Source organism: Chelonia mydas, chromosome 15, assembly GCF_015237465.2.
Source record: "Chelonia mydas isolate rCheMyd1 chromosome 15, rCheMyd1.pri.v2, whole genome shotgun sequence".
NCBI classification, from domain to species: Eukaryota; Metazoa; Chordata; order Testudines; family Cheloniidae; genus Chelonia; species Chelonia mydas.
Window position 1 is genome coordinate 11,770,947 of NC_057856.1, and position 15,532 is coordinate 11,786,478.

Here is a 15,532-nt window from a genome sequence, read left to right on the forward strand (position 1 = left end):
CTCCAATTATAGCTTGTCCAGTGGTGACCACTGTGGAAATTCAGATGTATTTGATGCACAGCAAGGGGCCGGAAGGTATGCCTGCTGCCGTGGCAAGGAGCTATCTGGCCACTGGCAGCGCACCATGCTGCATGGCCAAGTGCCCATCAGTCCAGCATGTCACCAGGAAAAGGATAGATACAGAAGGCCAGTGGACACCAGCTCTTGTACATAAGAGATTTTGTTTATGTAGATTCATCTGTTGTGCTATCTAGGCATCATTGCAGATGGCGTATGCGGGATGGGAAGCAAGCTGCACATGGCTCTGTGGGAATCTTTCACTCCAGGTGCCAGAGGCAGACACAGTGCTGCCGAGCAGCGTGAATCAGAACATTCCAAGAGATTTGAGAGATCTGCATGCTGCTTCCCTGGCTGCTGCCTTAGCAGACACTCCCTGCCTTGCAGTTCCTAGGGCTTTTGTCATCCTGCTTTGAAAGGACAGCTTTTCTTATGCTTGCTAGCAAGTCACACCTAACAATTTGACTCACAGTGTTGATGCAATTTATATTTGCATCTCAGAAGGATCTTGCATTCATGGTGCCTGTCTTACATGCTGCTTCCTCGTTTACGCCACTTTGGGCAAAATCTCAAACACCATATGTAACATGCCATATTGTATGTATGTTCCATGGTCGCTCTACTGTGTGAGCTGTTGCCATGGTAGCTTTCAGGGTTGGAGTTGCTAACCACTAGCACTTCTACCATTGCTGTCACCAGTGGTAGAAAAGGTGGGCAATTTTAAGAAGATCATGTAGTGTAGCAAGGCATTGGTGACCAGTAACTGACTAAGTTAAGACTAAGTATCTGGTGAAACAAGTAACTGGATGCTCCCCCATAGTCTGAAGGAATTAAAAACCTGAGTCTATGAATGCATTGCAAATGTTCCTTGGAATTCTTTAGCTGTAATGGTAGTTGTAAAAGGACAATCATGTCATTTGTAGCTTTGCCTAGTGGTTCCTGAATTACGTGTCCCTGGCGTGATTTTTTTGTTTGTTTTGTTTTTTGCATGGAGAAGATAGGATAAGATTTTAATGGTATCCATAAAAGAGAGTTAATGGAGTGACAAGGAAATATCAGTCGTAAATTAATTTAACTGGGAGGTAGAAGAGGTGAACTCGGAAGGTGATTAAGCAAATCCAAGAAGTTTGTTTATTGCTCAGGATGTTATATGATTAACTAGGTTTTCCTGTGGGATCATTTTATGACCATTAATATTTGTAGCCATGCAAACTAAGCTAATGCTAAAAATAAATGAACCTCAAGCTTTGGGCCATAAGCTGATCCTGTGAGGGTCAGGAAAGAATCTCTCCCCTAGAGGGGCATGGTCTCACAGTTAGCCTGTGGAATTACGCTCTACAAAATCCTGCATCTTAACCCCAGCCTCCATGGCTGCAGATGGCAAAGGCAGGGGCAGAATTTGTTGGTGGGACCGTGCATGTGAGCATGCAGTGGCTGGTGGTGGGAGCAGGGCTGGAGGATCTGCAGCTGCACAGGTCTCCTCTTTGCCCTGAAGGCAGGAGGGGTGAAGGGGTGGGGTGTTGAGGTGGTGACAGTCTCAAGGTGGAGTTTCCTCAGTGACCTGGGGGAGAGGTTTTCTTCCTCCATCATCTGCCCAGCTACTCAGGCTGAGTGCTGTGGAATGGATTTGCCCCTTTATATTTTTGCTTTAGTTTTCTTGTCTGTAAAATGCGGAGGATGATACTCAGTTTCCTGGCTGACTGGGGAGTCATGAGGATATGTTACTTACTGATTGTAAAGGACTTGAAAGGTAAAATGTGCTAAGTAGTGTTATGTACAGCATGGCACAATTAGCCAGATGCATGACTTTTATATTACCCCTCTCCTTGTGGCAGAATACCTGACTAGATGCGCTCCCTGTGTTCCTTGAATAAATGTTTGCCCTAAAACCTAGTAGAGCTGTGGACTAAACATCCCTCTTAAGCCTTGTCTGCCCTGGGATTTTAGGGTGAGGTTTTCAAAAGTACCTAAGTGATTTAGGAGCACAAATTCAGTGAGATGACTTTTAATGGCATATGCTCCTAAGGCATGTAGGCACTTTGGAAAATCCCCCCTTAGCACTGGTGCAGCATGTTGCACTGTTGCACATGCCAACCCCTAATAGAGAGATGATTTACACTGGTGAGGCATGATTTGGATTGGAATTGGTTACTCTGATTTCAAATTATGTCTACTTTAGGAGTTTGCATTGATGCAGCTGTGTTGGTAACTAAAATTCCAGGACTTATTCATGAACTTTGCTGAACTGTTTCTCCATACATAAGTTCACAGGCCTGGAGAGGTGGGTCGCCAGATTTGGCTAGGAGGGAATCACTGAGACATTTCTGGAAACTATTGTAAGAAGTGCAGAGACTTGAGAAGTGAACTTCAAAAAGCAGCTGGCAGTTAAAATAAAGCAGGTCTGGGTGACCAAGGAGACAGGATCTGTCTTTATTTTGCATGTGCTTTTATTTTTGTGTGCAGAGCTTTGGGGTGTGGAGGATATCAATAGATACTAATAGAAATGTTATTTTTATCTTAAGCATTCCCTAAACTGTCATCTTTCCTTTTATTAGGCAGATATATTCTCTGGAGCTATATTTATCCAAATAGCCATGGGGTTGAATATTTATTTGGCCATAATCATACTGCTGGGTATTACTGGTCTTTACACGATCACAGGTGAGTTTGTGGAACAGATTGATAAATTAAAAACAAGTTAAAAGGGGATCCAGAAAGATGAAAATGGAAGTGGGGAGTAAATGGGAAGAAATGAGAGCATGAAAGGGGAGAGGTGTGTGTGTGTGAGAGAGAGAGAGAGATGGAGGGCCAAGAAGAGGCCAGTTCCCATGAAGGCATTAGCAGAGAGGCTCATGTAATGGCAAAAAGAAAAGGAGTACTTGTGGCACCTTAGAGACTAACCAATTTATTTGAGCATAAGCTTTCGTGAGCTACAGCTCACTTCATCGGATGCATACTTGTAATACTCATGTAATGGCGTTTCTTTGCTTTTAGGTGGCCTTGCTGCTGTGATTTACACAGATACCTTACAGACCATCATCATGCTGGTGGGATCCTTTATTCTCACAGGATTTGGTATGTAAATCTGATGAACGAGAGCTGGAATGATCAGCTACAGCCCCCAGTGTCCTGTGGAAATGGATCCAGCATTGTGGAGTCCTGACAGGTTAATAGCTAAGGAACTCCCATTGCTTCATGTATTTGCCAAGGAAGGGGAAGAGCCACATTGCTAAGCCCTCCTGTCATCCTGACCAAGCTCTATAGTTGCCATAGGGATGTGATTCCAAGGCAAGAAGGGACCATTGTGATCATCTCTTCTGACCTCCTGTATAACAGCCTATAGAACTCCTCAAAATAGGGGCTGTGTTACTGTGAATGGGAGGCCAGGTGTCCATGAGATCATGTAGGTACTAAAATGCAGTCCATCCTGTGAAATGGAACCCTAGTATTTAGGGTTCAGGCTACATAATTAATCAAGAGGAAGTAGTAAAGCCCTGTGAGGCTGTAATTTCCTCCCCCTTGCCTTGTGGCTTCTCATTGGACTTCCTCTGTGTAAGCTTTTCACTGCATGAAGCTGACCCCCTGCTTCACAATAAACAATATTTCAGATTGACTTAATCAGGTGGACTCTGCCTCTGGTCCTCACCTGGGTCAAGGAGCCTGGAGAGGATATACCTGGCAAAGTGGAAGCTTGGATCTGGGGCATGGGAAGGACAGTGGAGTCTAAAGGAATCTTTTAGAGCTCCATAGCGACCTGAGAAGGAAAGCCAGTGTGGCTTCTTGCTGATGAGTTTTCACAGCACATACTTTGATGTTTCTGACAATGTTGATCTCTATTGGGGCAGGTTTATCACATTGATAGCATGGAGTTTTTTCCTTGGATTCTTCAGCTCCATCAGGAATTTCAAGCGTCCAGTACCATGATCAGTGTCGTTACATTCTGTTTTTCAGCATTTTCCAAAGTAGGAGGATATGAGGCCTTTATGGAGAAATATGTGAACGCAATTCCAAGCAACACCTCATATGGAAACATTACCATTGACCCAGAATGCTACACCCCTCGGGCAGATTCTTTCCACCTCTTCCGAGACCCGATCACTGGAGATCTGCCATGGCCGGGCCTTACCCTTGGCGCGACCATCCTTGCTTTGTGGTACTGGTGCACAGATCAGGTAGTGTAAAGGCAACAACTGGGAAATTGAGAGCATTCTAAAATTTGCAGTGTAGTTGGATTGATCTCTCATAGAATCATAGAATATCAGGGTTGGAAGGGACCTCAGGAGGTCATCTAGTCCAACCCCCTGTCTTTTGGCCCAATCCTCCAATTTGTCTCACCCCAACCCTGTGCCATAAAAATGGCTATTATCTCCTAAGAGGAAATTGTTTTTTTTTTTCTCTATAGCTTTTAGATTCTCAGCCTCTCCTATGTTAAGTGACTAGGATGTGTATGTTCCTTTCCTATTTTTTTTTCATGCCATTCTGGACATATGTTGTGTGTGTGATGTTTTTTTCCCTTTCTTGCGACACGCTGGATGAACATTTAGGGTCCAATTTTAAAAAAATGGGCATCTTAATAGGACAGCTACATGCATATGACCTTTATCAATCTGGGTATAGACTTGGCTTCCCATCCAGCCATATTAGGCATATGTACTCTGTCTATGTGGGCTGCTCGGGGACAAGTGCAGTACTTGAGAAGTGCCAGAAAGCTAGTACTAAAGTGCCTCAAGACACCATTCCAGCTCCCCCCAAAAGTGTCACACCATTCGGGAGTGATCTGGCAGGACTGGAGAACTGGTGCTGCTTTAATCTCTTGCATAAAGAATGCTGGACAGTTGCTCTGTGTATGTGTCTGTCCCCTCATCGGGTGCTATGGTGCAGGACTGTCCATGTGTTTTCCTTTCCTTTCCTTCTGTCTAGGTCAGTGGTCCATCTAGTCTCCAAAAATGATCAAATTGGGATGTGTCAGAGGAAGGAGACTGCACTACTGTAATTGTGCAGTATTATAAACCATGTGAGAGTTGGGGGGAATTCTTTAAGCCCCCAGCTGGTGATCAACCTATTCTCTGGAGCACAAGGATTGAGAGCCTTTATCATCTGTAACCTAGCTAGTTTAATAGTGTCTGCTGTTCTTATTCATATAAATGTCTAGTGCTTTTTGACTCTTAATAAGCTATTTGGTTCAACAATATCCTGTGACGGGGATTCACAGGTTAAACATACATTAGACAGTAGAGTATTTACTTTTAGACATTTAAATGTGTTCTCAGGCCTTCAAATGCCCTTGTATTTTTCTAATTATGAGCAAGAGCAAAGAGTTCTCACTGGAATACAGTTGAAACAGAGTCATTTTGCCTTGGTATGCCTGGCATCATGTGTGGGTGACAAAGCTGGAGTCATTCACATCTACTGTCTCATTGACAGGTTATTGTTCAACGATGCCTCTCAGCCAAGAACATGTCCCATGTGAAGGCCGGCTGTGTCATGTGTGGGTACCTGAAGCTGCTGCCCATGTTTTTGATGGTGATGCCTGGGATGATCAGTCGGATTTTGTACACAGGTAGGACCTAGAACTGTAGCCCCCTCATTCTCTTCTCACTCCTCTTCCAGCCCCACTCAGTTTTCTCTTTGCTGTCCCCCCCCGCCCCAGCTCCTTCAGTCCCTCTCCTGACTCAGACCATGAAAACATACAGACCAGCATTTCACACAAAGTAAGAAGACACTGCTCTTTCTCCTTCCCCTGCTCAGGGCTCCCAGTGATGCTATCACTGTCCCTTGTGGGGACAGGAATCGAGGGGCAGGTCTTCACTACCCACTGGATGGGTGGGTAGTGATCGATCTATCAGGGATCGATTTATCGTGTCTCGTCTAGACGCGATAAATTGATCCCCGAACGCACTCCCCGTCGACTCTGGAACTCCAGCTCGCGAGAGGCAGAAGCGGAGTTGACGGGGGAGCGGCAGCGGCCAATTCGCTGCCGTCCTCACGGCCAGGTAAGTCGACCTAAGATACGCCGACTTCAGCTACGCTATTCACGTAGCTGAAGTTGCGTATCTTAGGTCAACCCCCGACCCAGTGCAGACCAGGGCCTAGAGTGTGTCCCCTCTATGTTGGAATTTGTTACTGACTGAGCCGGGGGGAAACACTCCTGTCTGTGACTGACGTTTTGTGGGGCAGAGGGAGTTGTGCCTGGATCCCACAGAGGAGTGTTTTCAGCTCATGGAAATGCCTGTGATTTGCAGGCTGCCTAAGCTCAGTGTGAGTGCAGTGCCAGTTGTTCTTTCCCTTCACACTGACCTCTGTGTACAACCAGGGGTGGCAGGTTTGTAGAAATTTTGGTGGTGCCTCGAACCTGCCCCCCCCAACTCCGCCCTTCTCCCCCCCCACCTAAGGCTCTGGGAGAGAGTTTGGGTGCTGGGTGCAGGCTCCGGGCAGGGGGTAGGGGTTCAGGAGGGTGTGAGGGGTGCAGGCTCTGGGATGGAGTTTGGGTGTAGGCTCTGGACTGGGACAAGGGGTGGGGGTACAGGAGGGGGTGAGGGGTGCAGGCTCTGGGACAGAGTTTGGGTGCAGGCTCTGGGAGGCTGTGCAGAGGGCTGGGGTGCAGGCTCTGGGAGTTTGGGGGCAGGAGAGGATGTGTGGGAAGGGGGTGGGGGTGCAGGCTCTGGGATGGAGTTTGGGTGTAGGCTCTGGGACGGAGTTTGGGGGCAGGAGAGGGTGTGTGGGAAGGGGGTGGGATGCAGGCTCTGGGCTGGGGGTAAAGGAGGGGATAATGGGTGCAGGCTCTGGGAGGGAGTTTGGGGGTGGAAAGGGGTGCAGAGGGAGGGGGTGCAGGCTCTGGGAGGGAGTTTAGGGATGAGGGGGTGCAGAGGGAGGGGGTGCAGGGGTGAGGGCTGTGGGGTGGGGCTGGGGATGAGGGGTTTGGGAGGATGCTCGGGGCTAGGGCAGAGGGTTGGGGTGTGTGATGGGGCTGAGGATAAGGAGTTCATGATGCAGGAGGGGGCTCAGGGCTGGGGCAGAGAGTTAGGGTGTGGGAGGATGAGGGCTGGGACTGAGGGGTTTGGGGTGTGGGAGAGGCTCAGAGCTGGGGCAGAGGGTTGGCATGTGTGGGGGTGAGGGCTTTGGCTGGGGGTGCGGGCTCTGGGATGGGGCAGGGCTGGGGATGAGTTTGGGGTGCAGGCAGGCTGCCCCGGGATGGGGCCAGAGAGGAGGACTCCCCCCAGCCATCTCCCCGCTGGCAGCAGTGAGCTCTGGGGGAGGACCCCCCCCCGGCAGCACACTCACCCCGCACCACTGTCACTGCACGTGCTCCTAGGGCCCCTCTCAAGTCCAGGAAGCCCCCTCGCCTCCCCTGCGGTGGGGCCGGAGAGGGGGGAGGGGGGACTGCCATCACATATGCACCGCCTCCTCTGCTGCTGCCCCTCACCGTAGCCTCACTTGGGGGTGAGGGATGGGGCTGCCCCTTGCCCAGCATGGGGCAGGAGCGGTGACTGCAGGCAGGGCGGGGGCCCTGTGCTGGTGGAGGGTCCTGCCAGAAAAAGGAAGAGTCTGAGGAGGAAGGGCAGCCTGCCCTGCCACTAGTGGATGGGGGGAACTAGGACCCTGCGGTGGCAGTTGATGCAGGGAGGCAGCACGGAGCTGCAGGGGAGAGACAGGGATGCTGCGCTCCGCTCCGGGACTGGGGGAGGTGCGCAGGGGCAGCAGGTGGGACTGGGGGAGAAACCCGGCCCCAAACATTGGTGGAGCTGGGCCCCCGGGCCCTGAATATTGCTGGAGCCCGGGCACCATGAGCCTATATAACTCGCCACCTACGTGTACAACAGCAGGCAGGAGAGCAGGTGACTCTGAGCAGGAGAGGGCCTTTCAGAGCACACGCTAACTTTGCCCTGGCCTCCTGTGCAGCTCTGTGGATACAGTTTTAGTGGCTTGACCTCAGCACCATCATCACTGGAAAGAGGTGATGCAGGAATGGAATTCCTTCCCACAGCTGCGGAGTCAAGGGTGAGATCAGGCAAATAAATCCAGTGGTTTAGCATGGAGATGGGTTTGGGAAGTTCTCTTGATTTTTAGGCAACTTGCTGCTATGACCCCAGGTAACCCTGTTTGTTATCTTTTTCTTAGATACAGTGGCTTGTGTTGTGCCTTCAGAATGTGAGAACTACTGTGGCACCAAAGTTGGCTGTTCAAACATTGCTTATCCAAAAATGGTGGTGGAACTTATGCCGAATGGTAAGATAGTGTTTTTGTGGGAAAGACATGGATGACGGATTAATAGAAGCTGGTTGTTGAGGGGGAGAGATGTCCCAGGGCTGGAATTCGGCTACCAGAACTAGGGACCTGCATTGTCATTTAGTCGATTTGACATCACTCGTTTCTTGAGTTATCAGGGCTCACCTATCATAGGCCCTAGATCATTCCAATACACAGTTTATTCCTGTACATGCTGTGCGTTATCCCAGATGGTTACAAACTAACCGTGACAATGTTACTTATTTGCAAACATGAGGCAGTAAGATGCTGCTGGCATTAGCCTAGTGTGAGAAATAAATCTGGCCTACAGTTGCAGTTATTAAGAGGCAGCTTCTGCATGATCTCTGTGTTGAGGGATGTACTTGCAGTTCCTCCGCTAAACTCATTGGTCTGGGAACAGAAAGTGCAGCCCTCCTGAGGTTATTCCTGGGCGGTGTTCTTTCTCTCCCAGTGACCCAGAGTCCAATCAGGCAGTATAAACGACAAGAGTGTGTTTTTGTGGGGGGGTGTCTCTGACCCCTGACGTTGTACACAAAGGACTCCTCTCTGAGTAAATACACACAGGCATTATCTATCTCCTACTAGCCCAGCCTGGGTATTATGTGGTATTGTAAATGTTGTGCTTCCTGACCTAGAAGGCATCATTCTACTTCTGTCCCAGTAGGGTACCATGAAGTTGTTATAACCTGGGCATACTTCAGTTATTAACAGATAGCTGGGTTGGGGAGGTCAGACCATGCACTCAAAGAGATGTCACTGATGGAGCTTTCCCAGTGACTGACCCTCCTCAGCTCAGGTGGTGTCTCTCTCTGTGTTTCAGGTTTGCGAGGTCTGATGTTGTCAGTCATGCTGGCCTCTCTTATGAGCTCCCTGACTTCCATTTTTAATAGTGCTAGCACTCTGTTCACCATGGACATCTACACCAAAATACGATCCCGGGCGTCTGAGAGAGAGCTCATGCTGGCTGGAAGGTAAGTGTTACTGTGCCCTTTCCCAGCATTAGGAACCTAATTAAATATTGGAGCCACCACAAACTGCCCTTTAAGTGCCTTGATGAACAACCTTTCACTGAATGCATGTGATGCAGCAGTGACCTCTTGTGGCCTGACAGCTTAATCCCATGTGTGTCTTTCTCGATATTCTGTGGGGTAGTTTCCAGCCATGTTTCTTAATTAAAGATTAATTGGAGGTGGCTATTCCCTACAAATATCCCAGGGAATCTATTTAAATTTCATTCCAAGATGCCAGTTATACAAAGCTACAGCATATTCACTAGCTATGCTGCGGATTTCTCTTTTATTCATCTCTCTCTGCTGTTTTATTGATTGCTGTATTTATAGGTGACTTCTTATTATAGGTGATTTATTATTTTGATAGCAGAGTTCTCATTTTGGATTGGCTGAGGGATCTGGTGAGATCTCATAGCTGGTTGCTTTTTTCCCCCAGTGCTGATGGTTAATTACTGTTATTTTTTGCTCATGTTTTAATGCTGGTTGACTAACACAATGAATTGTTAAATTGTTGATTGGTTCATTGTGATTTCTGTATTTCTGATTGATGTTTATAAATAAGTGGCTAACACATTTTTTAATTGATTGTATTTATAGGTTATTTATCTTAGCTTTAATTGGTATCAGCATTGCTTGGGTTCCTGTGGTGCAGTCAGCTCAAAGCGGGCAGCTCTTTGATTATATACAGTCTATCACCAGCTACCTGGGGCCACCCATTGCTGCTGTCTTCCTGCTTGCTATCTTCTGTAAGAGGGTCAATGAGGAGGTGAGTACAGGCTAGGAGAAGAGCTCTGTGTGCAAAAGTTCATAAAAGACATTCATCTGTACACTGGAACAAGTGCCCTTCCTTGTTTCTCAATTTCTTTGATTCTCAATTTCTTTGAGGCTATTCCTGCTACAGCCCAGTGCCTGAGGGGCATTGTAAATATTGTGTAATGCTTGAGGGGCTCTTAGCTCAGTTGAGGAATCCTCATACTTCCCTTCCACCACATATATATAAATGTGCATGGGTTTTGTTGGACTTTATTGGCTCCTAGACGGTTGTGAAGCTGGAACCACCTACTGTTTCACTGTGACTTATGCTGAAGGGATGATTTCTGGGAAACACTGCTTTAATGCAACCTTCTAGGTTTTCCATGGGTTCTGTCGGCTCCAACAAAGAAGGAGAAAGTCCTGTGGTTAAGCTGCTGTCTTGGAACTCATGAGATCTTGGTTCTATTCCCAGCTGTGCCACAGACTCCCTGTGAGAACACAGGCAGGTCACTGAGGCTTGAATTTCAGGGGTGCTGAGCACTCAGAACAACTCCCTCAGAAGTCAGTGGGAACTGTGTGCTCAGCACCTCTGAAAATCACTCCGATCATAGCTCTGTAGCTCCATTTCCCCACATGTAATACTGAGGATAATACTTCCCTATGGTCCCCATGAGGATAAATTCATTAATGTTTGTTAGGTGCACAGATGCGATGGTGAGGAAAGCCAATAGAAAAACAAAATAACACTGTTTCCAGGTGAGACTGGAGCTTTCTAGTTACTCTGACTCCTTTCTCTGGAGATTGGTGGATATACTAATAGTAGTAGTGGTGGATATTTCCCAAGCAGGGATGTTCCATTTCCAGTCACTGCTTGGTTGAATCTCATGTAATGGATCAAATCCTGAGGTCGTGAGTAAAAATGGATTAAGAACTAGTAAAATCCTCAGCATTTGGTCCAAAGCACACTCCTAATTAGAATAAATACTGAGATCAAGTAAAAGCAGAAGAAATTTGAAGCACTGCCTGGATCAAAGTCCCATTTTTATTAGTATCTTCCAGATTAGACTTTTTGGAAAGATTCTTATTTCTACAGTAAACTGAGTGTCTCATCTTGTCTTAGTCCAATATATTTCTGTGATTTTCTGACAATTTAACAATAATAGTCACACAATAAAATTTGTTCAAAGTAGAAAATTTCCAGCAGGATTTTTAATTCTGTACCATTACTTGTCTCCTTTTTAGCCTATGGGCCAAATTCTGCTTTAAATGGCTGCAACTTGACTAAAGTCAGAGGGCTACATCTGCTTACTCCAGGAGTGACCTTGGCTCTGTATGTCTGTTGGTTTTGTTGTATTTAGGAGGTGCAGAATTGAGAGAGTCAGATAAGGTAAACACATGGATAGGGAAGGACAAATCTCTGAAGGTGGTTCTTTGAGTAGTGTCCCTGTGGGTGCTCCACTGCCGGTGTGGTAGCGTCCCTGCACCTGGGATTGGAGATCTTCCCTAGCAGTGCCCGTTGGGCCATACAGGCACTCCTCCCAGACCTGCACCATGAGCAGCATCTGTACAGTGCTGTGCGGTCTAACAGCCCTCAGTTCCATCTCAATTGCCTTGGTCTGTGACTGAATCCTTAGCAGAGTCTTGCATATGTCTTTACTGTCCTTCATAATACTAGTGTTTTTGCTACTATTTCTTAGTTATTAGCGGTTTTCTTAAAATTTTTAAAATTTCCTTTACCCTCTCTTACAAAAAATATAATTTTTCCTTTGGCTCTTTCCCTCCCGTTGTTTTTAGATTAGCATAGGTTTCCTTTTCTATGCCCTTCCCTAGCTGTCCCTACTGGAGCTATGCCCAGATCCTCCAGGTTTAATAGGTTCTTCTCCTGTCATGAAGCCATCCCAGTGAACGATGGCTACTCATAGTTCACACCGTTTGGGTGAGAGGCACATATCACAGAAGTGCACACAATGTCTCAAATTGAAGGCTCGGTCCAGAAAGGACCGTGAATTGAGGCAAAAATTTTAATAATGGAGAGCTCACTGCGACTAGCCTCTGACTGTGGCCCCGATACCTCTCCTTCGTGGCAGTCACAATCAGCATGGTCATCAGCCGACCGCCACGCACCACAAAAAGAAAATCTTCTCTCTCACATCAAGAGGAGAAGAGACGGGCCCCCAGCTCACTCATCAAGGAGCCACCTTGGAAAAAGGCAGCTCCCGTGAGGTCGGTAGCCTCAACATCTTTGGGGGAAAGTCCTGGCTCCTGTGACCGTCCAGACACCTCCAGTCCCAGCACTGTTAAGATCCAAGGGCCCTAATAGGTCAGGACCACAAACAGACACACAATCACTTGGCACTGAGACAGACAGACATCAAAATTCTCCCTCAATGACTTTGAGTCCAATCGGTGCCCACTAAGCTCCTGGCACCATCTACTGGTTGTCCAACAGAAGACACTTAACATCTGCAGCATCGCTATCCATTATGTCTGCACAAATACATATATAGCCATCGGTACCGATGATGCTCCTGCTGGTATCACAAGACTTCCGCTACCTGAGAGACCCGATCATCGCTGACACTCCAGAATCACCGCTCTTCTGTACCAAGCTCCCAACAGTCCATGCCTCTCCCCGGGAGATACATCTGTCACGCACCAGACTCCTTCACCATTGAATACCGCTCCACCCTTCTCCAGCGAGGAAGAAGAGGAGGAGTACTCCATCATGCCTCACATCCCATGATCATCTCAAAGGGCTCCCCACGCAGAATCATACTACTGCCCTTGATACACAGAGACCAGAAATGACCCAGGTGCTTGTTACGGACACCCCTGGAGGCAGCCCCAGGTGCCTGTTCCCCTACAGTGGCCTTGGGCTGCATATAGGTCACTCTTTCCCAAACCGCCTGCAGAGCAGAGTCAGACTGTAGGCCTCCTACTCTGAACCAGAATTGCTAGAGGAGCATGATGAAGAAACAGAGGAAGAGGTTACATCACCAGCCCACATCTCCTCGTCCTCCCACAATGAGGCCATCACCTCCAACATCGGCAGATGATTTTAAACAGTTCCACGAAATGTTCCGCAGGATTCTGGATTCTCTCCAGATCACCCTGGAGGAAGTTAGAGAGCAACAGAACAAGTTGCTTGATGTCTTGCAGGCCTCCACATTGGCAAAGATCGCACTTCCAATCAACAAGGCCTTGTTGGATCCAGACAAGGTGATCTGGCAAACCCCAGCATTAATACCACCTATCTGCAAGTGAGTGGACAAGAAGTACTATGTCCCTGCTAAGGGCATGGAATTCCTATTTTCTCATCCTACTTCAAACTCCCTCGTAGTCAATGTGGTGCAGGAGAAAGGATGACAAAACCATTCCAGGACTGCTCCTTACAACAGGAACTGGAAGAGGAAGAGGATTTGCTAATTGAGGCTCTCCTAGCTAAATATAACCATATGAACTATTCCAAGTTTCATGAGGTCAGTCAACATCTCCAGAGGACAAAAAGGAGCAGGTGGCGGAAGGACAACTTCTGGCCTGTTTGGCACTGCAGGCCTCTCTGGATGCTGCGGACACAGTGGCCCGCTCCATTGCGGCATCTGTAGTGATGAGACGAGCCTCATGGCTCCATCTCTCGGGGTTCCCCAGGTAAGTGCAGACCACGATAGAAGATCTACGGTTTGAAGGATCTAAACTCTTTTGCTGAGCGCACTGATGAGTCCCTACATTCTTTAATGAATTCTAGAGTGACACTGAGTTCTCCTGGCATATATACACCAGCGCTGAAGAGAAGACTGGTAGATATCAATCTCCTCCAAGATTTCGACCTCCTCCTTCAATGGCTTTGAGATACACAATGCAGATGAGAGACCTCCTCCAAAGCACAGACAGACATTGGTGCAAGCAACTTTACCCCACCCATCCACCTCTACACAACAATTTTGAAAATGTGGTCGAGGTCCTGAGATCCCTCCCCCGGTCCAGTTGCTGAAACCATCTCCAGTAATCCATCAGTTTGGCAACCGCTTGACTCCATTCTAGCCATCATGGCGACCAATCACCTCTGACAAGCGGGTCATGGAAATCATCAGCAAGGGACAGGTTTCAGAGTAGCAGCTGTGTTAGTCTGTATCCGCAAAAAAAAAAGGAATACTTGTAGCACCTTAGAGACTAACAAATTTATTTGAGCATAAGCTTTCGTGAGCATCCAATGAAGTGAGCTGTAGCTCATGAAAGCTTATGCTCAAATAAATTTGTTAGTCTCTAAGGTGCCACAAGTACTCCTTTCCTTCTATCAGCAAGGGGTATTCTATTCTGTTCCTCTCTCTCCCCTAACCCCCACCCCTCTTCCCTGTCTCGTATCAGGGACCCTTCTCACAAACATCTTCTACAAGAAGAAATAAACCACCTTCTGTGACTGGGTGCTATAGAACTGGTCCCATTCCAACACAGAGGGAAAGGTTTTTATTCCCACTATTTTCTGATCCAAAAGAAATCCGGCAGGTGAAGACTTATCCTAGACGTGAGGAACCTCAATAAGTTTATCAAATTACAATGCTTCAAGATGGTCACACTATCAACAATAATCCCAGCACTAGAACAGGGGGACTGGGCCCTCAACCTCCAAAACACGTACTTCCACATCACCCTTCCCACAGTGATTCCTCAGATTTCATCTGGGGTCCGACCATTATTAATAAAAGGTACTACCCTTTGACCTCTCTATAGCACCCGGGGTATTTTCCAACGTCCTCGCAGCAGTGGCGGCGCACCTTTCCAAACAAGGGATTGTAATATTCCCATACCTAGATGACTGCCTCCTCAAGGCTCCATCCAGATGAACCTTTTCTCAGACCTCAGCCACCAAATAAACATACAAAAATCGGTACTGATGTCAGTACAGCATCTGGAATTTATTGGGGCCCAACTGGATGCTATAAAGGCCAGAGCCTTTCTCAGAGTGCACAGATTTTCCACAATAATCAGCCCCATCTCCACTGTGAGAACCAGCCCAAGGAACTCCGCCAGGACTTGTCTACAGCTGCTTGGTCATATGGTAGTGGCCAAGTTCATGGTGAAACATGCAAAATTGCACATGCGCTGCCTTCAGGAATGGCTACGAACGCTGTACATGCTCCACAGACATAGCCTAAACATACTGCTCTCAATACCAATCAAGATCAAGGACTCATTAGACTGGACACAACCCTGAAATGTCTGCATGTGGGTTCCCTTCCTCCAACCAACACTGTCCTTGATATTGACAACCGACGCCTCACTATTTGGATGGGCAGCACATCTACAGACTCACACAGTACAGGGCAAGTGATCCTCGGCAGAATCCATGTTGCACATCAACCTCCTAGAATTATGTGCAGTCTGCAATGCATGCTGACACTTTCTGCCAATAATCAGCAAAGGACCATAAGAGTAATGACGGACAACATTGTGTGCATGTTCTATAT

At 47.5% G+C, this 15,532-nt stretch overlaps 1 protein-coding gene across 1 annotated transcript in view; it reads left to right on the plus strand.

Annotated features, from left to right (window-relative positions):
- Nucleotides 1-15,532, plus strand: part of SLC5A1 (solute carrier family 5 member 1) — a 47,660-nt gene that overhangs the window by 24,298 nt on the left and 7,830 nt on the right. Inside the window, exons 6-12 of the mRNA XM_037878938.2 lie at nt 2,613-2,718; nt 3,052-3,132; nt 4,009-4,229; nt 5,482-5,617; nt 8,176-8,283; nt 9,125-9,275; nt 9,912-10,080. Coding sequence (XP_037734866.1) covers nt 2,613-2,718; nt 3,052-3,132; nt 4,009-4,229; nt 5,482-5,617; nt 8,176-8,283; nt 9,125-9,275; nt 9,912-10,080 — 972 coding nt within the window. The remainder of the gene's footprint in view (nt 1-2,612; nt 2,719-3,051; nt 3,133-4,008; nt 4,230-5,481; nt 5,618-8,175; nt 8,284-9,124; nt 9,276-9,911; nt 10,081-15,532) is intronic.